Below are 25618 nucleotides of genomic sequence, written 5' to 3'. Positions count from 1 at the left end.
TATTGTGATTTGGTCTGGATCATTTTCTAGTCTGCTTGGCAATGTTTATTCCAGATAGCCATCTTCGAAGCTGATGCCTTAGCAATCAAAGCTTACGTCAGGCAGGCACTTGCATTACAAAACAAACAAACAAAACTGTCAGGGCATACACTGTAGCCCATTGTAATGGTCCACATTCAAAAATGGCGTACTTCGAGGAGTGTACATTCAAAAGGATTTGGAAATTACTACTTTATGACATTTGAAGGACATTTCTTCACAAGGTAATTTCTAGGATTAACCTTGGAGAAGGATTGCAAACCACCACAAAAGACTTGAGTCATCTTTTGACCATTTCTTAGGAAATAGGGTAAGCCCATTAAGAGAGGCTCAGAACAGACATATCTTGAACCCAACTGTTTTAGGAGGGCTAAACCCTTTCAACAAGTTCAAACCATAATAATCCAAATATGTACTCCTAAAAAAAAATGGAGATCTTGGAGGATGCCACCATGTCTTCGGCCATTCATCACTTCCTAGTTTTGCATTACTGATGCACTGGACATTGGGTGGTCTCCAATAAATTGAGCAATCAATGCAAATCTGTTTTGCATGAACTTCTAATATGAAAGTAAACAAAGTTCACCCCAAGATTTCCTTAAAAGTATATCCTCTATTTCTAGAAAATTGCACTCACCTGTATCCATTGCAACCACGGAGACATTGTAACGGTCGTTTTTTACAAATTTTGATTCTCTATCTAGCACTTTTATAGTTCTCAAGTCACCGGTGTGTTCATTAATTTCAAACCAGTTATCTTCATCTCCTATCTTCTTATACCTAATTTTTAGAAATCAAATGCAAATGCTCAAACCAAAGAGTGGATATAATCTCAAAATATGTCATTTTGAAGAATACCTTACCTTAAGCCTTCACCACTGCGTGTTTCTGGATCCAAAGCTTTGTATCCCTGCAATTCTTCTCCAGGTTGGAGGCCATCTCTACTCTGAATAACTTTTACTGGAGGTTGGCATTCAGGACCCTCATCACGGTCTTTAATTTTAACAGTGACAGTTGTGGTGCACATAGTAGGAGTTTTTGAATTTGCTGCTTTAGTGAATTGTGCTTCATTAAGTACACCAATTTGCAGAATAACCTGGTGATTGACTTCATAGTTCAATGGCTGTTCAATAAACATACTTTAATCAGTCAATTTGTAACACTATATATAGAAGACTTATAATTACGATTCCAAGTTTTAGCACAAAAAGGAATATCATTTTTGTGTATAAAATGTTACCAAAAGCAGGTGCTAATGTAGTTAAAGACTAATAGTTGACTTCCTATAATGATAAGCACTATCAAATGCAAAACTGTTGACGATTTAACCAATTTTTCTTCTCACTTTTCTTCGGGAAGGTCCTGCCTTCAGTTTTTTTCATTACAAGTTTAAATATTAATAGAAATACAGAATAAGTGTTTGAATAAATCCAAATTTATCAAATGGGATAACAGTGATACCTAAGACAACAGAAGTATATAAAGAGTATAAGAAGAAGTATATAAAATAATTAGACCACTAGGACATGAGATTTGGTTATAATGGAGCAGTTCCTCTGAATGTATATGTAAAAATTATAGTGATACTATCTAGTAGCATCTTATATTATATTTAGGGGTTTTTTTAATTATTATATTTAAGGTTGTATAGCTCCTAATCAAAGTGCTCAGTCCTGAACTGAATAAGAAAGAATCTTGAAACAATGGTTAAACAATTAGAGACTGAAATCTGTCAAGATAACAGAAAAAGGAAAGCAAGAGAAAGAAACCTAGACCCCACAAAAACAATAAAAAAGAAAAAAAAAACCCAGTAAGAGAAAGAAAAAGAGAGTGAGTGAGAGAAAGAATAAGCAATATAATAAAGGGCATTTTCTAAAAATCTTAGGAGGAAAGTACGACTTGTGCATGTAGCCTCTAAGAAAATACACTGTCCCTAAGAAATTAATCAGGGAAAATATGTCAGAGGTTAGTAAGGGCAATGGGTAGAAGGACACAGAAAGGAACTAGGTGTGTCTACAGCCATACCACCTTGAATACGCCTGATCATGTCTGATCTCAGAAGCTAAGCAGGTTCAGGCCTGGTTAGTACTTGGAAGGGAGAAAGGAACCAGATTCAGTTTATCATTCTGGGTACTAGTAATTGCGACTGAATTTTTAAAATCCCAAAGCACTGGCTACCTCAAATATAGGAGGATTAATGGGAATAGCTGTTGAATTTTTAATAAATAGTCTGTCTTATACATCATAGAGAAGTAAAAGTATAATATGAGCATGAAGGCAATTGAAAAATCTAGAGGTTTGATTTCCAGTAGTGGTTCTTCCATTTCTCTCTGTCTTGTGTTCTATAAAGTAAGGGACAAGTGGGTGTCTAAGACTCCTTCTAAGACTAATATTTGATTACTAATACAATATTTCTTTGCCTTGGTTTTCCCCATGTATAGAGAACAATGTGTTTTGTGTCTGCAATGCCCATCTTCTAAGAAAAAAAATAAGGGTAAAATAATAATAATTAAAATATTTAAGTAAACAAATGTAAATCATTTCAGCATCGCACTGCAATTCTCTAGCCATATACATACAGGAATTACTATAGAGATGTATAATATGTAGGATATAGATATGTAGATATCAATGCCCAAGTGTACATTAGTATTTTTTAAAGTATTGCTTGATCGTTTTGTTGTGGTTTACCTTGACAACACACAAGACTGCTTCATTTGTATTGGGGTCTGTGCTAATTTTGAAGTTTCCATTTTCATTTCCCTGTAGGATCTTGTAGACAGCCTTTGAGTGAGGAGTGTTTGGCAAGTCCTGGTCATGTACCGCCATTCGTAAAATCTCGACGTCAATTCTGTTTTCTTCTACTTCTGTAAAATACTAAAACAATTGCCTCTTGTTATGATAAATTCATAGCTTTAACAACATGATTTTCTACATTTAAAGAAAAAGAAAATAAAGTTATATGGGAACATGCAATCATAAATTGGAAAGAATTTACAAATTTCATGCAAAAATTACTTCTTTCCTCACTAAACTGCTTTCTCAAATCTTATCCATTCTTCAAAGACTAATTCATGTCTTAACTTCTAAACTTCTCTGAAATCACTCAAGCCCTCAGATTTGTCTCTATTCTGAATCTCCTCAATAATTATAGCCTATGGCCCCTTTTATATTAACATATTAAGCCTTCAACACTTATAGATAATTATAACCTACATTGATTTCTTATTATTACTGGATGACTTGTTATTATGCCAATTTTTGTTTTTAATTTACTTCTGATTCCTTAGCAAACATTTTAAGGAAAAAGTTTTTCCTTTTTTTGAGAAATTAAATCACATTTTTTCCTCTTCCCTCCAAAAAAGAAATACCGCTACAGAAGCATATTATATTAAAAGATTTAAAAAAGTAGTAAACCAGAATCTTCTAGAAATGTAAAATGAATTCAAGGAAGGATGATAACCTCATAGCCTTTGGAGTATAACAGATCTTGATTCTAATCCCAGTTTTTCCTCTTACATGGTCTATATGTATGAGATCATAAGCAAATTACTTAACTGACTTTTCATTTTCTCAAATAAACTAGGGGATAAACATATCCTTACAAATTGTAGGGATTCATATAAAACACTGTATGAATGTGCCTATCACTGAAGGTTTTCTCTTCTCTAACTTGTACTCTGGTATAGATTAATGAAAAAATGATCACTTACTAAAAGTTCAGGAAAGAAGAGCCATTTCCTGGAAGTGTCATCCTATATATATTTCTTGTATTGTGTACTTCCTAAGGGAAATTTCACTCATACATGATGCTGGGAGGATCTGCATATAGATAATGGGAGGGCCACACTGTACTTATTGATGTCCCAGCAAAGCAGAGGATATAAAGATAATCTCTTTTGCATCTTAGGAAGTTGAAGTGCAAAGGATACCAGAGAGAGAGAGAGAGGGCCTCTTTTCCTGCACTCTATAAAATAAATTTAAATCCAAGGCATCCTTTCCTGCACTCTATAAAATAAATTTAAATCCAAAGCATCCAATAACAGAACTTGGCATCCAAGAAAATGGTGAATACATGAACAACATCAAGGACAAAGAAGCCCTTAGATAGCCAAGAGTAGTTTTTTTCCTAGCATTTAGAAATAACTGGTTCTTCAATTATTTTTACAGAAATCATATTTTTTACATGTTATCTGTCAGTGGTAGCTCTTAAAACCAAAATACGTAATCTCACAGAACTACCAATTTCCTTGTGTGTTTTTTTGAAAAAGTAAATGAACCTAGGTAAATGAATACAAAGATATACTCACAGAAGTTTCGGTAAAATATGGTGGATTGTCATTTTCATCCTCAAGTGAAATAGTAATTGTTCCTGTATTAAATAAACCAAAAGGTTGGCCCCCCATGTCTCGCACTTCCATTACTAACTTGTATGTATCACAATGCTGAAAAAAAAAAAAGAAAGAAAAAGGTATATTGATGAACACTTCTATTTCCTATAACTTGCAATTCTCATAGCCATGTGTAGGCTCTGATTGTTTTACATTCCTTTTTTTATTTTTTTACAAAAAAAAAAGAAAGGCCACCTTAAATATAAATACAGAACAAGAGATTGGCTAGTCAGTACAATAGAAACCTGATATGTCTAACAAAATTTCAAAATTTAAAGCTATTTCACATCCACACATCACATCAGGTCAATGATCTTAAGTGAGAACTTATCTAATTCCTTGTACCTTCCCCAAATCTTTGTAGACACAAAGGAAGTATCCAGAGAAGCCCTAAGCACAGCCCGTATGGAAGCAAGCTTGGAGAGGTGGTCAGACTCCTCTGGGAGTTCATTACCAGTTTGAATATAGTTTAGTGACTGTAAAATTAGTTAATCAGTTCATTACTTCTCTATCCAGCAAAGGTGTAGTTGTGGTGATGACACCTGTGTCTGGATGTATGGAGAAATGCTTTGGATGATCTGGGATTTGCTGTAAGATTTTATATTTCAGACGAGTATGGAGAGTGTCAGGTTCATCGAGGTCTATGGCAGTCACTTGTCCCACCGAAGTTCCTGTTCAGATAAATCCCATATTGTCAACAACTTAAAAGAGCCATATGATTGAATTACAAACAAACAAGCTATGGTCGTAGCCTATTCTCCCCAAAATGACAAGTATATTGATTTTACAAACAGGTGGAGTGTCTTAAGTGCTCTCCCAAACTCCAAGCTCCCCTCACTTGGAAATTTCAGTGATGTGGGTATTTTGAATAACAGGATTTATATGCCACATGTCTGGGAAGATGCACACCACCTTTGGTAAGAGTGGTTCTCAAATCCTTCCCCCCCAACCCACCATCCCAGTTCACAGACCATTTTTGGATGGGACCTTCTCTGCAAGGTCTTGGTTCTTTTATGGGCCAACTTGATAATGTTAGTGAGAGGAATAGCACAGCTTTGAATACGATAACAAAGATTTTATACCTTGATATTTTAATAAATGTGCTGAATTGTTAATATATGCAAGTAATCATTAGTATATGTAAGACAAACACTATGTAGCAGTCTGAGTATCATTTGGACAAGCTTTACAGCCCAGAGATCCAAGTATGAGAAATGTTGCTTTAGCAAACCACTAACTATGAAAGAACAATGTTAAACATGCATACATACATAATGACAAGAGAATGGAGGAGGCATTTCTTGTAACATTTTTATTTTTAAAATAAACTGGATAGTCTTATGCCCACTGATGTGCCTAGGTCACAATCTTGGCTGCCTATAACATCAAACCAATTTGCCAAGGAAATATATGTATATATTGTTAAAAGTCAGATAAACATTTCCATGAGATGATATATTTCTGGGTCCTTGAAAATGTATTGAAACTTTTTAAAGACTCAGATTATTTATTGCTTTATGAAGGCATCTGTGACACCTATGTACATGGTCAAAATAGAAAATATGAATAGCATTTCTGTGACACACTCATATGCATTGTGGATTAATCTAACAAAGTTGGTAACTTCATGTATTAGCTGCCTTGTACCTGTGCATAGCAAAAATGAGCACAAAAAGGTTTGCCTTTGAAGAGTATATGCTCTTCGAAGATTACAAAGTTTTATATAGAATATCCTTGGCATTCAAGCATTTTTAAGTGTTTTTGCATAATTGTGTTTAAAACATTACTGAGGAATTGAATCAAAGCAAAAATCTAGTGTTTTCCTGCCATGTGGACTTACCAGTTCGACAATTTTCAAGCACACTAAAGACAGTCACTTTGTTTTCAAAATACGGAGCATTATCGTTATCATCTTCAACTTTGAATAGCAAGGGGAGTGGGTACTCCGGGGCGTAACCGTCTGCGGTTGTGGCGTAGGCATATAGCTGAAAGGTAGGCAAGCACCGTCAGCTTGTTCGCAAATGACAAATTAGGCACAAAATTAAACCTAGCAGCTGGGGAAAGACATAATGTTTAAAAAGTCATCCACAAAAGAATATGTAACTAAGAACCTGTGTGATGGAAAACACACCAGCACAGTGGATGCTGCCATATGCCTTCAATCCTCCTGCAGCGTCCACGTGATTCGCCCACCAAGGACCATGCTCCCCAGCTAAATGAGGCTACTCTGTTCTCCTAGAATTAACTGCGTGCCCTTCTGCTTGTTAGAATGTATGTAAATTTCCCCCAGTTATGCTAATAACAAGTATTTTATTAAAGTTTATAAAAAACAGGATTCCATTTATTTATGGATTTGCATATATGTATAAATAGATATCAACTATCTTCAGTGATTCAGTTATAAATTCTTTTCTCTATTTACCTCCATGTTCTCGTTTTTCTATCATAAACATATTTCTTGTGTAATAAAAGTGCCAATAAAATCATATACACGTTCCAAATCCCATCTCAAAATGATATATCTTGGTTTCAAAGGCCAGGATTTAATGTCCTTTTCTTTCAAAGAACATCAATTTATTTCTGCCCTCTTCTTATGTGGCTTATGCATAATAGGTGTTCAATAAATAGTTGTTGAGTTAAACAGATTTTCTTTTACTGACAGCACCAACTAAACATGCCCAAGGTGGATTCTGTATTAATTTAGTTCTTCACCAATATCAATTCTTCCTGATTTTCCTACTGTAACCATCTTCCAAAATGAACCAGGGTTAAAATTCCAGGTATCTACCTCCTCCCTGTCTTTCATTAGCCTTATTTATCAGTTGCCAAGTTCTAGAGATTCTGTCATTTCTGTGTCTCTGCCACTCATTATCTCTTTTTTATTCTTAATGTCATCATTCTCAAGAGACCCAAAATGTATCCTACATGTTATCCTACCAATTTTCCTGCAATTGTCCTAATTAACCTTCTCCAGTTTCTGCAGCACTCAAGAGTCAGATTCATTTCCACATAGCACAATTTTGATCATGATATTACCCAATCAGATTCTTTAGTGATCTATGTATCATCTACCAGAGTAACCAAAAATCCCCACTATTGTATGAAAAGGCAACATTTCATCTTCACAGTTCATCCAGAGGGGAAGAAACTTCCACTCCAATCTCTGGGATGGAAGGTATTGAAATGACCATGTTCTTTCTGTTTCCTTATTTACTTTTCCCCAAACAATCCCCAGGTAGACTTTTTCAGTAATAAAACTCATACTTTGACTTCCATCAGTCTGATCACTAGCTCTTATTTCTCAATAAATTCCGAACTCCGAGTGGAAATACAGGGGTATTTCGGTTCACCATCCCCATCAGCAGCATGGTGGTTTTCATCACCACCGTCCTATCAGGATGTCACACCTATCAGCATTCCTATCAATCTTTTCCTTTCCCCTCAGATTTTGTATGAATTTTTCTTTCTTTAAACTGCTGCTATTTTGAGATTTTTAGCTACAGAAAACTATGAATTGTTTTATGTCTTTATAAGATGACAATTGTCCTCAGGGATGAAGCCTGAGACATACTGATATTTGTATGCCAAAGCACCTAACACAGTGCCCAAGGAGGTAATTCTTCAATAAGTAGCTTTTCACATTCAATTCCATCCATCTTTCCTTTTTAGAATGATAAACTACCCTTTAAATCGGCCCTTTGTAAAAAATTATCATAAACATTCTCCATAGAATCACTCGCAATGAATTCTTCTACTTCATCCCATTGGCATTAAATTATCTCCCTATCTAACCTAAATCCATCCTGCTATAATTTACACAATTTCTTGCTAGTGTTTCTCTTCATCAGAAATGAAGATCATCTGGTTCCCATCATACAATCATTTATAGTTTGAAATAATGGTGTTTCCTGATGTTTAACAACAAGTAAATATCATCATCTCACATTCCACAGATTCAGACATGGTGATTTTGTTTCAGGTACTATTTCAGGTACCTGGTTTTATTTTTTTTACTAATAATGAGCTAAGTATCTCCAAAATAAATCAAAATTGAAATCATTATTGTAGAGAGGATGATCTAAACTAGGAATATAGCTGAACTTTAAAGCATAGCTTAGCTCCTAGGAGAATCCATTTATGTTCCTGTAATAGAGAAACTAATTATAAATATTTTCTTATTTAGTCATTAAAGTAAACTCAATAATAGTACTGGTTTTATAGTAGAGTTCACATTATTTTATACTGAAAGCAATAATCATATACTTGAATATTGCTGTAAGAAGTATATAGAATATTATACTTTAAAATTAGTCATATTTTTAGCTGAGTTAGAAGAGTATTATTTAAATTTCATGTGCATTTTTGATATATTGTTTCTCCCTTGAATTCTTCTGTAGCTTGAACAATCTCATCTCTTTTAGCCCTTTCCCACTGCAATTTGATAAATTTTTTTTTTTTTATCTTTGGGAAGATGCAAACAGTTGCCAAAAGGAGTGGGAACTTGAGTTTGACCTTGTAAAGAAAGATATCTAGTGTAGATTGGGCAGAGGTGGGGGAAGCAGTGGCACCAAAGTGGAGTGGGTACACAATGTGATTAGCAACACACATATAAAGACAATGGGTGGACCTGTGCAGCTGAAAAAGAAACATGTTGCAAGATAATAAGGCTCTGGTTGGATGGGAAAGGGACTAGCCTGAAACCAATTTTTCCCTATGTATTTATAAAAGATACAGATTCTCCTCAACACTCAAAGAGAAATAGGTATGCAACTGCTTTCTTTCATAGAATAACCTGGAATTATTGAAGAAAATCCTCTTCTTATACAACTATTCTTTGAAAAGCTTGGATAAAATGGACTTATACACATCCCTGAAAGATTAGATGAATTTAATGGTTTAAGACAAACTCCTCAAACTGTAATAATGATGTGACTCATCTGGAAAAATACAAGCCAAGATTAAACAATTTAACATGGGGCAAGACAGAGAACAGGAGCACAATGAGGATGTGTATTGAATTAGACCCATGGCAACCTGTGCCAATAATCAATGAAATCAAATTATTTCAAGTAACAATAATTGAGTAATACATAACATTTGTATAGGTTAGATAAATGCAAAAAACTGGGAAATCCTGTCAAAATCCTGTTTTGAGGACAAAATCCTAGAGCACGTGTATTGTGTGACCTACCACTAGGATATTTTTAAAGACCTGTACGGTTTACATACTGATTTTACCAATATTTAATTTGAGTATTTAATGTTTGCAACAGCTCTGAGGTAGATAAGACAACTATTAGTAGCCCGTAAGACAGAGAAGGAAACAGATTCTTGAAGGTTGTGATGCGTTTAAGGCTAAAAGAAAAAGTGGCAGTTAATGAAGATCTACTAATTTCCAGAGAAATAAGCTTTCCAATATAAAGCTAGTAAGTGAAATTTATTTGATAGAAAAGCAAAGATGTATTATTTTAGTTTGCACCTCTATGTTGACAGAGAAGGCTTCCATTCTATATTGCCTCAAGTGATTCCATGTTTCATCATGTTTACATCTGGTTGCTATACTTCCCTTTATGAATCTTACTAATTTGCAAGTGGTATTTCTTAATATCAATTCAATCTTAACTATGTTAATGGGAACTAGAGAAACATGGATAATTCTGAAATAAAAATTATCCAGAAGCCCAACAATAAGCATAATTTCCAAACTATTTTATTCCTTTTGTCCTTCAAAAGATGTTAAAAAATAGCAAAGTAACTTTTTTTTTTTTAAAGATTTTATTTATTTATTCATGAGAGACAGAGAGAGAAAGAGAGAGGCAGAGGGAGAAGCAGGCTCCCAAGGAGCAGGAAGCCCGATGCGGGACTCGATCCCAGGACCCTGAGATCATGACCTGAGCTGAAGGCAGACGCTTAACCATCTGAGCCACCCAGGCGCCCGCAAAGTAACTTTTTAAAAAAAGTAATCTCTTCATCCAACATCGGGCTTGAACTCACAATCCTGAGATCAAGAGTCACATGCTCTGCCAACTTAAGCCAGCCTGGCACTCCAGTGTAACTTATTTTTTTTTTTTTAGATTTATTTATTATTTATTTTAGAGAGAGCGCACGGGGGTGAAGGGCAGAGGAGAGGGAGAGAGAGTCTTAAGCCAACTCCATGCTGAGCACAGAGCCCCAGGTGGGCATGGTCTCACGACCCTGAGATCACCACCCTGAGATCACAACAGAGCCAAAACCAAGAGTTGGTCACTTAATCGACTGCACCACCCACGCGCCCTTTTTTTTTTAATAAAACTATTCTCTCTTCCTTTTCTCTGACAATGATCCAGTGAGAAGCAGCTGAAGACTTCAAAAATTCAAAAACAGGATGTTATCAGCAAAATAAGAAATGAAATGTACATTGCAGCATACAGAGTTATTATTTCTCCTCAGGAGTGACTACTAGTGTTAGATCTTTTCTTCTTATACTGGATCTTTAAAAGAGGCAGAGGGACGCCTGGATAGTTCAGTGGATTAAGCATCCACCTTCAGCTCCGGTCATGCTCCCAGGGTCCATGGATAGACACCTGCATTGGGCTCCTTGCTCGGTGGGAGCCTGCTTCTCCCTCTACCTGCCGCCCCCTCTGCTTATACTCTCTCTCTCTAACAAATAAATAAATAAAATCTTTTTAAAAGGGGGAGGCAGAGAATTTACATATTTACACACACACATACCTATATATATATATATATATATATATCAACTTTTTATTTGGTTCCTTGATAGATCAAAATGTTTGCAATAATGCTTAGTGTACCTCTCCTATTAGAGTCTATGTAAGCTATTTCTTAAAGTAATAATTTAGTATTATTATGCATAAGGTATGTCTGTTTAGAGAATTTGGGTGGGAGCATAAAATTATAAAGAAAATGTGTCATTCTAACCCAACCATTTAATTTAATTATGAAATCCCTAAAGTGGGACATTATGCTGTTCTAAAAATTTTACAACCTTATCCAGTGCTTTGACATCCTTAGGATAGGGTCTTCACCCTCCCCACTCCCCCTGTGATCATTCACTCCTTTCATGGCTGCCTTTGTGTGGCTACTAGTTCCTGCTTATCTTTCGGATATCTGATCAGATGTTACTTTCTGGACTGCCCAAGTATGAGATAATTTTCCCTTTTATGGACTCCTTTAATGAAGAGTTCTTTAATTCAAGAATCCAAGCGCTTGAACAATTTAACTCACCATCTCCCTGAAACTCACTGTGAATTTCTCCTGTATGTCAGGTTAGACCTCAGAACACTAAGGAGATATGTGAAGTTTGAGACAGAAAAAAGAAAGGATTTAATTTTCAGAAGAGCTAGAATTTTTCTTTGGGTCAAATTAGATAGAGTAAGAGAAACTTATAAACTTATTCTGGATTACTAAAGAAATAAAATGATATCCAAGGTTCTCATGGCTGGAGGACAGTCAGAGAGAAGAAAAGAAAAGAAGCACAATATTATTCAAGAGGTGAAAGCAGTGAACCTCAATCTTAAGATATGTTTAGAATTATGTTGGGTGACTTCAAATTTTCAATTGCTGGGGCCCCATCCCAGAACAATTAAATCAGAATTTCTGGGAAGTGACCCAAGCATCAGTATTTTTAAAAAAGTTCTCATGTGATTTATAATGTACAGTCAGGTTGAGAATAATTGAAACCTGTTATTATAGGGAACTACAAACTCAACAAAATTACTGCTATTGTCCCAGGGTTCTACAGATCAAAGCCTGGCCTTTAAAATTTGTCATTATATTTTACATAGCTTTTCTCCCTTTTTCTTCCCTTATGATACCCATTATTTTTCTTCATTTAACAGCACTAATAGAAATTTGAAGTTTACATTATACATTAACAATATTTAAAATGTTAAATCAAATAATGCTTCTAATATGTAAATAAGCAGCACTGAAAATATAAAAACCATAACTAAAAAGATAATTCTGAATAATCCAATGATCTTACTGGAAACTGTTCATATTGCTCACGGTCTATGCTTCGTGTACAAAAGATATCCCCCGTGTCCTTATCTATGTAGAACAAATTGAAGGGTTCTTTGTCCACTCCTGGTCCACTTATGGAGTAAAAGATGGTGTAGTTCTGTGCAGCATCAGATTGGACCTATAACATTAAGTGACAATTTAGTAAAAGAACAAATATGCTATGATAAATACCTTCAACCTAATCTGTCGTGATGCTTTAATTTTTATCACTTGCTCTCTTTCCTATTCACCTATTCTTTCTTTCCCCTGCCTATCTTCCCATCATTCCCCATATTTTTCACATTCTTATTCACATTCTACAATGTGCAAAGCCACAAACTGGATCATCTATTTGATCCCAAATTCTTCTGAATTCTCTGCATATTTCTGGAAAATCTTGGAGTCGAACATACCTTCACAATTCCTAGTAACTTAGTTCTTATTCCTGTATAAAGCATAGTAACAATTTCAGTGGTTTTGAGTTATTTGGAATGGAAACTTTTCTGATTAAAAAAAGTAAAAATAATGCAACCTTCCACCCACAATTAATTCATAATTTCAAAGCTGGTCTATTTTTACACTCCAGCCAGCTGGCGGTGACATCACCTTTTTGGTATAAACAAAAATACTGGTCTTTTTTGTGAGGATAAGTGTTAATTAAGGGGACAATTGAATTATGCAAAATCTGTAGGCATGTCCTCTGTCCTGGAATGCTGAATTCAGTCTGGTAGAGTATTCAGGAAAATCTGGATGTGGATTTAAGAGCATCAGAAACTCAAAAAATTAAACTTGTTTCTAAATGTTGAATATGATTTCTGGAGGAAAGTGACAAAATACACTGATTTTTTTTTTTCTAGTCCTGGTGAATGGATGATCCTTATTAGTACAAACAGGTTAAAGGCCTGATTCCATTCAAATGGAAAGTTTTAAAAGTAAACAAGCAAAACCTCTACTATATAAAGTCAAACAAGGTAAAATGTACCTGCTGAATATGTTGTGGAAATGGACCTAATGAGTTCTCCATTAGTGAACACGGAATAGGGGCCCATCGTCTCTTGCTGCGTTTGAGAACTGTGTCTCTGGAGTGCCTCTTCTTGGGAGCCTGCATGTGGTGAGAGACGAAGAAATACAGCCCTGCCTCTCGTCAGGAACTGTGATTTTCACATGTACATCAACATGAGGAAAATAAGGAAGGCTTGTACATAATGATATCACAGGTAATACCCAAACCGTTTCTGTTTTTTATTAAGATACAGGGGCGCCTGGGTGGCTCAGTCGTTAAGCGTCTGCCTTCGGCTCAGGTCATGATCCCAGGGTCCTGGGATCGAGCCCCGCATCGGGCTCCCTGCTCCGCGGGAAGCCTGCTTCTCCCTCCCACTCCCCCTGCTTGTGTTCCCTCTCTCGCTGTGTCTCTCTCTGTCAAATAAATAAAATCTTTAAAAAAAAAAAAAAAAAAAAAAAAAAGATACATACATGCACACGTAAGAACCAGTTTCATTCGATTTAACCAGTTAATAAACCAGAATTTTGTAGGGCGTTGCTGAAAGATGCCATCTTGAGAAGTATAAACCCCCTAAACTGAGATAATCTGTTAACAAATATCTAAAAACTGATTTTATTCCACTAGGCGTGGTACAACCAATATTTGTTAAAACACGGGCTACAGTGCAAAACATTTGTATAACAATGCAAAGACAGAGGTCAGCATTTGTTCAAGTATATTTTATTTTATGTGATGTGGGAACTCTACAGTATGAAAGAATGTTTTATAAGCCTTCTCCTAAATTTGTAATATGTGTAATGCATATTAAAATGTGAGCATATTCTAAATTTGGCGAAGAATTCTTATAATCAGAAGGAATTTAGCTGGAAAAGTCTCTCATAAATTAAATTACTTATTAATAAATTATTCCACAAGACTTATTTCATGGTGCAGAATTTGCTTAAAGTGAGATTTCTGTGAATTTCAGTAACCTCTCCCTTCCCACTCCTCGATCACTAGCACTCACTGCAAGAAAATGAGCCTAGAGCCAGAACATTCCAACCAGTCCTGTGGGCTGGCTATACTTCATTCTCTGAAGAGAGGGACCCCGTGGCATTTTCTGTTAAGATGGGAGTAAGCTGTAGACAATCTCTTTAAAGCGACTGAAACCCACAGTCACTTGGGAGAAAGCCACTCAGGGTGGAGTGCCACACCTCCAACCTGAATCAGTTTTCACTGACTTTTAGACTCACCCCTGCCTGTTCTTCAGGTTGGTTGTGCTAATTGCCACACCGCCAACCCCTATCTGAAACCTTTGATAGGCTGCCGAGCTGTTCATTTTTACACCATTTTGTAGGTAGCTCTACCACTCCTTGAAACAGTCTAGTCTTTGCATAGGTTAATTAGAAGTGGAATAAATAAACAAGTGAGTGTTCAGGAACAATGATTCTAGCGGGGAAGGAAATACATGAAATGATGGACTCTCATAAGCAGACTGTATACCTTCTTTCCTCCCACGTCCAGCACGATTTCTATCTTTTTCTGTTCTTGGCTCTGGCTGTCTGAAGGAAAAATGGAAAAGCTCTTCCTTTCAGAAGACAAAATGAGGTTATGTGTTGTGTAAATGGAGCCATCTTCTAGAATCCTGAAGTCAGGATCGCTCGACAGGATTAGGCGGGCCGACGGGAAGCATTCCTTCAGATTCACTGCAGGGAAGACATTTGCAGTAATTTGTAAAATAAAACAGGAATAGAACAGGTTTTACAGGAATGACAACTGACAGTAAGTCCACGAGAAGCAAAAAGAGGGAGGTTACGCTTGGAGCTTGTTGAGTACCTGCTATTATAAAATTGAGGGGCCATGGAAATTAAATAATTAAATAAATGGAGTCATAGTTTCCATTATTTTCACCATAAAGTAATTTGTGAAGAGATATAAAATATTTTCTTAGTGTCCCTGGATTTATTGTTTCCACTTTAACTCTTACTTACGGGTTTGTACATATACATACAAATTTATCATTTTATACATAGTATATAACTGTACGGTATCAGTAGATTTGAAACATGTCAGCAACAATCTTTGATAACTAAAACTATCTTGCAAAATGTAAGAAAACTGGCCTATACTTGAGTAATACTTAGTATATATAATGGGGTTGTTATCAAAATATTTCATTTACAGATTCATATTTAACATATTTAGCATATTTGCTATGTGTCTATAGGGTATAGGTTGTATTATCTTTTAAGTGTTTTTAGAAGATATAAGGCAATGGATTAATTTAAAACTTCAAAGCACTGGGCAAAATGATGTCTTTCTTGGAAAGGACACCACTTCTGTATTCAAGGTGTAAACTTAAGGCCAAAGAAAAACCTGATAAAAGGAATGTGACCCTTGGACTCAGAGCGACAAACCCATGCTTGAGGGATGGCTGTGATAGTAAGACTTGTTGAAATTTTATTTGACTTTCCCCACAAGTTATTCTGTGTAACAGATCACATAAATTCTTGGGGGGGGGGTACTTGTTCATTATAGTCAACCTCAAGCACAAATATTATTTAGGGACATTTAAATTTTAACACATCTGTTTTATATCTAATCAATTAAAGAGCATTGGCTTTGGAATTTTGGCAGCAGATTAGTTGATATGGATTAAACTATGCCTCTGGTTTTCATGCCTTCATTAGTCTGAACTAAGCTAATTTAGCCCTTTGATGTTTGCTAATTTTTCTGGCAAGAAAAGTATACAACTAACTTGGTACTTCTTTAATTGTTTCTAACCACTACCAAAAAACAAGTAGTCCATCTTTCATTTTATGTTGAATTTTAATGCCAAGTAGCTATTACATGGCTTTATCCCAAACTTTACAAGAACAGCCTGAAGCTAAATGTAGCAGTTAAAACTATGAAATTCTTAATGCCATTTCTCACCTTTGCCTACAAGTGTTTCGGCCTGAAGATGAGAAGGAACTTGAAGAGAAATTTTCTGACAAGCATCGCAAGATAATATTAAAACCTCAAAAAAAAAAAGAAGAAAAAATCAGGAATTATATTTGATCACAAGCTTTCACATTACAATTTTGTCTTATTGATAAAAATAATGTCAGTTTCAGAAACAAATTTATCTTCTGGTCCTTCAATATTTTTCATATTCATTTTATTTTAAAGATTTATTTATTTTATTCTAGAGAGAGAGAAGGTGGGGGGTGCGGAAGGACAGAAGGAGAGGGAGAGGCAGTCTCAAGCAGACTCTGAACCTGATGCCCAGTGCCATGAGCCTGAGATCAGGACCCTGGCCGAAACCAAGAGTGCAATTCTCAACAGATTGCACCACCCAGGCACCCCCATATTCATTTTAAAAGGGAAAAGCAAAGGAAGTGGCTTTAGGGGCACCACAGTCATTTAGTATTAATGAAAATTAAAATGAACAGTAGTTCTTAGAACCCAAATCCTATTGCATCATTTAAAAAAAATGGGTTACAAACAATTGATTTTATATAAAGATTGTCTTCTCTAAGGCCATCCATAAATGTCACTCTGATTTCTTAGCATGAAGAAAGTACTTAACTTTGGAATTTAATGATCACATATTTGTACACAAATCATCATTTCCAACAACTCCACACAATTTGAGGTTATAGTTGATTAAGGCTAGAAACCATGAGGATTTTTTTTTAACCTCGTAAAGAACAACACCCACAAATCTTCACTCATCTCAGATCACTCCTGGGACTGGTTTGGCATAAACTTGAAAGTCTAAATGATCTCGAATCAAAAAACTGGTCTAAAAAGAAGTATAATTCAAAATATAGGGCATAGCCTTCAACAGGGTAAAGATCGGTAACTAAATTCGAGACACAGCTATTGTTTTAGAAAGCTAGGTAGTTAACGGAAAGAAGATAAACTATCTGGGGAAAAAAGTTATTAGCTTAAAAGTATCGACAGTTTCAAAACATAGTTTGCTTCTTTTTCTTGGCATTTTGTATTTATTTGCTTCCTCTTCTGTTTATCAAAATGACTGCTTTTTGATTATTTAAATATAAGATAGAGCAGAGCTAGATTTCCCAGAAACAGGTCAATTTTATGATTAATTTTTCTGAGGATGTATTTCTAGAGTTATGGGACATATTTTTTGGGAGAAAGAAAGAGGAGGGCATTATCGTCCATACCCCGAGTGTGTAGTTCATTTCCAACTCAATTCAATTCCATTTGCCGTATTATATCAGCCTATTTAAATAGTTTGTAATTTTACAAAAACTCTGTTATGCAGATAATACCAAAAACTGGAATTTAAAAAGTCAATTTGTATTCACTTTAATTAATTAATTATATTTATTTATTTTTTTTAGCCTCCCTGTTATATGTTTTCACAACACCCCCACATTTCCCTTCCCGGAATGTAGCATAAGGCTAATCATATAGTCATGCACTGTTCTTTCTGTTTCCAGGCCTCAGTTCCATTAGCTTGTAAGCTACTGAAGGGGAAAAACCACACCTCTCTTGTTCTCTGTCAGAAACTCTGTGCTCAGCACATAGTAGGTGTTTAAAAAATAGTTGCAGAATGAATTTGTTGGAATTGTATTCAGTTTAAATCACCACTTTTTAAAACATAAGACGTTCTTATTTGACTTTTTTAATATACTCATTCCTAATGCCAAGGAATAAACTAAATTATATCCCAAGAACTTTCTGAACATAAAGAATCCTATTAGTAATGATCTAAATATATGACATGGAAAGAATATTTTTTAATTGACAAAATATATATATGTATGCACACATCTGTGTGTATGTATATGTGTGTGTATATAATATATCTAACCTATATATACACACACATGATTCTCCTAGGATGTAGCCACATTCCCACTCCCACACCAATCTTGTTTCCGTCCCGCCCTAGGACCCCCACTTCTTCGCTTCTGCCTCTGTAGGCAGAGCCAATGGAGGTCTGCAGAAGTCCTGTTCCAGTCTTCAAATGAAAGTTGCAGCTTAATGACTTAGAGGGAGCTGGGGTCAGACAACCTTTTAGCTATTATGGGGATTAAGGATGGATGGGCAAGGGATGAGCCAAAGGATACTGGACACAGCAGAGACCAGAAGCAAAAGAAATCTGGACAAATCCCTCAGAAATCTTTCACTGCATTTTACCTAATACTAATTTAAGGTGGTCTCTGAAGTTGTTGTTGTCCTCCCTACCCCAGTAAGTTACAGAATGAGAATTTGACCATCAACCCTGCATCATATATTTATATGGAGAAATTGTTTACCCCCATACAGTTAAATCTTTAAATTCTGAAAATATAACTTGAAGCTAAAGGATTTTGCCAAAATGGAGAGGAAAAAAAAAAGGAAATTCCCAGCTCAGAAAATGCCAGATGGAGATATTGGACAAGTCCCCTTTCCCTCATCCCCACCAAAGAAAAATAGCACCTGAGTACAGACGTACAAAACTCTGAAAAACCTAAGTGGAAGCCAACTTAACGGAATTTTTTCAATGACAGTCACATTTTTCTTTATTGTTTTTCTCAAGTTAAACCCCTTGCTCAAACTAGGAGTTCTGCTCGTCTCTTAGCTCCTGGTGGGTAAAATGAAAGTCCTGGATAATTTGCAACTTCACCCAGGCTCCTTTTCCTCTTCTTGCAGCTCAGTGGAACTAAGCTGTAAAATATCGACAGCTTATTTAATGACTCCTAGCAAAAGCAAACCTCAAAACCTTTGGGCCAAATGCCTGAGGAATGAAGTCATTCCACTACTCCTTAGGAAAACACCAGAGCAAGACTGAACAGGGGATTCCCTTGAAAAATGTTAACGTCCTGGCAGTGGGCACGTGAAGAATAAACAAAACACCTGTCATCCCAGGTCACAGATCTCTCAACCCTTCCTTGACTTTTCCTCAGCTCTGTTTTTGTTTTCCCAGTCTATCTTCTCTGCCTTCCACTGCCACCCTTACTGCCTTTCAAGCCCAAACTGGAGGGAGGAAGCACGTAGTGACATGCTTGAGTTCCCTAATCCTTTGGTTGTTACTCACCGAGAGACAGAAAAGGAGCTGCTTACAGAAGATGCTCCCTGGGGCAGCCGAGGCCACAGCCATCAGAAATGGTCCCAATGGTCAGGGATGGTGGCTGGATAATAGGGCAGCTTGGGATGCACAGGGTGGCTTTAGCAGATTCCCCAATGGCTGGCACGTGCACGGGGTATGCTGTGGCCACCTTGACACAGCTGAGCTGGGTTTGGAGGAGAGTCAGGAGGCAAGCGATAAAAGACAGGAGAAGGAACAGCAGGAGAATTGCTTTCCTCCTATTTCCAGGTCAGTCCTCCTCCTTCCAATTCAATTACCTCTGAATGTGCAGAGGTTTTCCTACAAGTGGGGAGGGTGGGGTACGAAACACCCCAAAACCCAGTCACTAGCTCCTCCTCACAGCTTTCAAAATTTCTCCTGCCACTTGACACATAGGCAGAAGCAAGAGGGAACACCCTCCATCCTCGCCCCTCCTCCTTTTCCCCCCCAGGTTGATGCTCTCCAGTTATTACCCACTCCTACGTCCTCCCCTCCTTCTTGGCCTTATTAACCTGTCTTGCCCCTGGGTACAAACAGAAATGGTGCACACACTCCCTACGAGGAAGTGATGCCGCCTCAGCTGTCGTTTTGGCAAATCAGGGGCCGTATGCATGTGCAGTCACAGCCATGGGAAGTTATCTCCCCATCTAAAGGTTTAGGTGTTGTCTGCTACCCACGACTCTGCGGCTCCCAGGGACACCTGGCGCTCCGGTTACAGCGGGGACCTCGCTCTGTCTACTCCCTGTCATCGGCTGGCCACTATGGTTTGGTCTTCTAGGGGTCACAGAGAATTTAGCACAGTGTATATGGACCTCATAAAAGAGAATAAAGAAACAGCTGGGATGTAATTTTTGTATGGCATTCTTTTTTGTTACTTGTGAGGCACTATTTTTTTTTCCTTGAGTATCATTATTTGAGAGCAACTAGGATCTGAGACCAACTCTCTTTCAAATCACTCCATTCATCCTAATTACCGGTGCATCGCATGCAGGCTATCCTAGCCTAAAAGTACCATATTCCATCCAGTTTAGTTTTTTTAAACACTAATGACCCTTGCAAGGAGGACTAAAGCATCATTTCTCCTGTCACGACTCAGTGAGTTCAGTATCGATGGCACCCATCAGCAGTGATGGACGTTAGGAAACAAGGGTAAATATTTTCAAATGGCAATTGTTTCATTTGGCCTATAGAGAAGGAACTAAAATTCATATTTCCTGAGCCACTCCTAAAAATCAGGAACCATGACAGGCATTTCAGTGAATCCTCCGAAACAGCCCAGCGAGGTCTCCTTGTAGATGATGAAACCATGAGAAAGTAGGTGATCATCCTTTGCCAACTGACCCACAGACGATGGAGAAGTCAACATCGGAACCAGGCCTGACTGCCACTAAAATGCTACTTTTTCACACTCGTGCTATTTCAATGATAAATAGAGACCCATATGTTGAAAAGGAGCAGAAAGTGATCAGGTGTGGGACTCCTGGGTGGCTCAGTCGGTTGAGCATCTGCCTTCGTCTCAGGTCATGATCCCAGGGTCCAGGGATCGAGTCCCACATTGGGCTCCCTGCTCAGCGGGGAGCTCTGCCTCTGCCTGATGCTCCCCCTGCTTGTGCTCTCTCTCTCTCTCTCTCTGACAAATAAATAAATAAAATCACTGAAAAAAAGAAAGAAAGAAAGAAAGTGATCAGGCCTGTAAGAATTCAGCCTTGCTGAATAAGCCAGGTTGGGACTAGTAAAATGTATTCAGAAGCAGTTATAACCTAACACCTCTTAATAGCAGCCCATCACTCTGGAATACTGTGAGCACCTGGCCTCTTTTGTGAGAGTCATTCTATAGTCAAGTAAAATGGTTGTTAAACCATTTACATGATGAATTTTTATACATGAAATTACTCTTCCTGCTCTTGCTACTGACATTTCTACCTTGTGTTTAACTGAAAAGTAAAGGCGCAGCCCAGTACCCATGCTGCTGAGAAAGGAAGGATGAAAGATTTTCTTTTGGTTATTTGACAGTGGGAGCAACTCCTTTCCTGTATATAAATATGAAAATAGTAATATAACTGCTTCTTTGCACGTAGAGGCTGGGAAGATTTGGAAAATAAAAGACCAGGGAACAAGAACTAAATATATCTTGTAGTATTTTATTGCCAAAGGTATACAAAGGTACACTACTGATAAATATATTCTGTGCCTGCATTGGAATTTGCTCAGAAAATAAAGTCACTTTAATTGGATATCTTCATATTTGATACTTTGGGAGAAAAGAAAAGAATGGAAATATAGAAATAGGAATAATTACCTGATGTATATGTGCAGATCCAAGTGTAATTCTGTCTGTGTATGTTTCGGCCTGATTATCTAGGTGTATATTTAAATATAGGTATCTAAATATGTTTATAATACTATAGATTATTCAGAAAAAGCTCTATTTTATTTTCATTTTTATGTGTATGTTAGTTGCATTTTGTTTTAATCTATGTCTAAATTACCAGCATAACTGAATGATTGGTGGTGTAGTACAGTGGTTAGAAGCTTAGATTCTTCAGATTAAGAGCTTAGACTCTGTAGCTAGATTACCTAGGCTTCAACTCCTGGCTTTACTCCTTACTAGCAATATGCCATTAGGCAAGTTACTTAACCCTTCTGCACCTCAGACTCTTCATCTATAAAATGGGGATAATAACAGCTGCTAATTTATAGATTATTATGAGGATAAATGTGATAATACATAGAAAACACTTTGAACAGTGTCTGGCTCATAGCAAGTGCTAATGTTTTATACCATGTAATTGCCTAAGTGTGCAATAAAAAGTTAAAGAGATGGCACTTAAGTAAAACAAACACAAAGTTATTGTAAATCCAAGGTCTCTTATGTAAAAGCTATCTAAAGATATACAAACAGATGTATTCATTGAACACATATTTAAGGGTCCATATATAGGACTCTTACCTCTGGTAGAAGATAAGCACCATATACCAAAAAAGAAAAGGAAGACAGGCATCTTATTAAAATTTTAAAAAGGTACAAGTTTCTGGAGGAAAGTACAAATGTAGTTTTCTTTCTAGTTCAAAATATAGGGTAAAAGAAGACACTATAGCAAATATTAAATATCTTAGCAATTCAGAGAGAAATTAAGAATAGACAAGGATTACATTCTAAATACAGAGTCCTGTAGAAGGAAAAAAATATTTAAATATGTCAGTATTACATAACCTGTTTCCCACCACAGATTTATGGTCATACAGAGAAAGATTTAAATCTAAAGACCCACGTGGCCTTTACAGTTCTTTAGTTTTTAGTTTAAGACATGTTGAGAAAATATGCCTTCTTGTGAATTTCCAAGAATGTGTCTTATGGAAATACAGTGACAAATTTCATAAGAAATGTTTATGCACAACCAACTTGTTGAAAGTGTTATTTATGAATAAATTCAAGACCTCAAAATAGCCACATACTGATAGAGTTATTCTGTCAGTTGACCCAATTTATTTTAGGAATCTGTATACATTGATGAATCCATAACAAGGCACTTTGTGTTAAATATACATGACCAAAGATAACAGAAACTACAGGGGTAAATGAGAGTGTGTGATCTTAATGTGGGAGGGTAGAAGTGTATGAACAAAGAAAAAAAAGTCTTAGCTATAAAAGACACATTGGGTCCCATGAGTTCAATGTACCACAGTGGAAAGCCCCTTCAATTCCACCGGACTCATAATCCTTTATCTGGGTAAAAGGTTATTGAAAATTAAAAGTAATCCATAAGTACTGATAATTATTAGCAATGTTTTCTTGAGGTTACTTGCATAGAGTATGGATTAATTTTACCTTAAAAATGACTGCTTCCCATTATCAAAACTGTTGGCAAACCTATGAAAAGAAAGATCAGCATAATGTCTCTGTATGATTTAGAACTCTATTTGGCACTCACACCTCATTCAAACTGGCTTAAGAGAAACAAAACAAAACAAAATAGTTGGGGATAAAGGGATTTGTTAGGTCATGTAATTGGAAAGTCCAGGGATATCTTGGATTCAGGCATAGCTCGAGCCAAGTGATCAAATGATCTCACCAGGATTCAGGCATAGCTCGAGCCAAGTGATCAAATGATCTCTCCAGATCTTCCTTTGTGTTGGTTTCATTGTCATTCAGTTTCCTCAGTGTTGAGGCAAAGACGGCCACCAGAAACACTAAGATTATATTCTACCAGTTTGGTAATCCATAGTTGAAAGAAGGTATCTTGCTTCCAGTAGTTTGGGCAAAACACAATTCCACTGGCCAAATTTTGTCCATAAGTTTAAAGTCCAGGGGCAGGCCAGATCACATGGGCAAAAAATGGCAGAGAGGTCATTGCCCAAAACAGCTGTAGGCTATTGACAGAAAAAGGAGGCATAGTAACTCGGCAGGCAAATATCCTCCAAACTGTCCATTTCTTTATTTGTCATTTCGATAATACTAATTATGCACCAAATCATTTATTAACAGCTTCTATACTCTAAGCACTACCCACGGTGCTGATGACAGAAAGCTGAGAAAACATGACCTTTGCTCTCATGGACCTAAAAATCTATTATACATTTTTGAAAATTAGTTAAAGTACTTCATATGATATAGTTTGGATTAAAATCATAGTGAAATGGACATAATGAATATTTTAGATTTTATTCACTTCTTGAAATTTCCTCTAATTTTTATTTTCTTTGCTGGCCTTCAAAGTTAAATGTTTGGAGAGCATGTTGTTTTTTTCTATGATACATGGAATCTTACTGTCAATTATTTATCTTACATATTAAAAATAATGTTATTAAGTTGATTTTTATGGGTAAGAATAGATGCTCACTACCTAAACTTTGTTAAGATAGAAAATTAGGGGGGAAAACTTCATACATGATCTAAATGTAATCTTCCAGTGTATATCTTCTAGTCTAGTTTCTGTTTATAGAATTTTAAACAGTTATACTGTGCTACAAATTTAATTTTGTAGCATACATTTTCCCTTTAAAAATTTTTATAAAACAAACATTTGTTCCAGATCATGGCAAGCCCTATATAGATATATCAATAACTATATTAAAATCCTTCAAATAAAGGCATTACAATTGATTTAACCACTCCCTAAGATTGAGTACTTAAGTTTTTCCAAATTTTTTATTATTATAAAAACCATCCTGAAAGCTAAAGCCTTTTCTGGATTTAGGATCATTTCTTGAGATAGAGTCCTACACATAGACGTTCTAGGTCAAAAAATGTGAGATTTAATGGCTCTTGGTATATAAAACCAACTTATATCCCCAAAACAGAGTACTGATGTACATTCTCACTGACAATGAACACAAACAGTAAGGATCCTAGCTAGGATGGAATAATAACATTTCCTTAAAAATCCTATTTTGATGGGGCGCCTGGGAGGCTCAGTCGACTGTTAAGCGTCTGCCTTTGGCTCAGGTCATGATCCCAGGGTCCTGGAATCGAGCCCCACATCGGGCTCCCTGCTCCGCGGGAAGCCTGCTTCTCCCTCTCCCACTCCCCCTGCTTGTGTTCCTGCTCTCGCTATCTCTCTGTGAAATAAATAAATAAAATCTTTAAAAAAATTTTTTAAAAAATCCTATTTTGATGAGTAAGACGTTATCATTTTAATCTGAATTATTTGTCTGATCATGATGTCGAGTCCTTTTCACAACTGCTAAGCCACTGCATTTTTTCCATGATATACACGCTCTTTGAATATGTTGGCATAAATCAGCAATTATAAGGAAATTGGCACATTTGAAGTAAACCAAACAAGTTAATGATTGAAACTCTCTTCAATGGAGCTGCTTCTTTGAAGTAAGGAGATCGTTACATTTTTAGTTTCTAACCTTTTATATATTTGTGATTGAATTTGATGCCAGTACAAAAGTATTTTTGCCTTATAAGTCCTTTGAAACACTAATATTCCCTGAGAAACTATTGGTATTTTCTAAAGTAACAACCACAAAACTCACCTAGAGCTTTATAAGTTGATTTGTTGGCTGGATTGCAATGTAAGTGTTGTCATTTCTATAGGAAATGTGATACCGACTCAAAGGAACCATTTCTAATTTATTTGTTATTAAACTGAAAATAAAACCCATTCCCGGGGGGCTCCTGGGTGGCTC

The 25618-nt window shown here is 36.4% G+C and overlaps 1 protein-coding gene across 2 annotated transcripts in view; it reads right to left on the bottom strand.

The window, feature by feature from the left end:
• DSC1 (desmocollin 1) overlaps positions 1-19896 on the bottom strand; it is a 30745-nt gene extending 10849 nt beyond the window's left edge. The window contains exons 1-11 of one of the 2 annotated variants that reach the window (XM_032421327.1): positions 19451-19896; positions 16351-16435; positions 14920-15122; positions 13417-13536; positions 12418-12573; positions 6271-6415; positions 4935-5101; positions 4350-4484; positions 2731-2916; positions 903-1162; positions 677-819 (exon numbers count right to left, since the gene is read on the bottom strand). In XM_032421327.1, coding sequence (XP_032277218.1) covers positions 677-819; positions 903-1162; positions 2731-2916; positions 4350-4484; positions 4935-5101; positions 6271-6415; positions 12418-12573; positions 13417-13536; positions 14920-15122; positions 16351-16435; positions 19451-19513 — 1663 coding nt within the window. In that variant the 5' untranslated portion in view covers positions 19514-19896. The remainder of the gene's footprint in view (positions 1-676; positions 820-902; positions 1163-2730; positions 2917-4349; positions 4485-4934; positions 5102-6270; positions 6416-12417; positions 12574-13416; positions 13537-14919; positions 15123-16350; positions 16436-19450) is intronic. The other variant, XM_032421328.1, reaches the window with a different exon arrangement.
• Between the last annotated feature and the right edge of the window lie 5722 nt (positions 19897-25618).

Source organism: Phoca vitulina, unplaced genomic scaffold, assembly GCF_004348235.1.
Source record: "Phoca vitulina isolate PV1807 unplaced genomic scaffold, GSC_HSeal_1.0 scaffold24, whole genome shotgun sequence".
NCBI classification, from domain to species: Eukaryota; Metazoa; Chordata; class Mammalia; order Carnivora; family Phocidae; genus Phoca; species Phoca vitulina.
The sequence above is the reverse complement of the archived record's forward strand: the minus strand, read 5'-3'. Positions and strand labels throughout refer to the sequence as shown.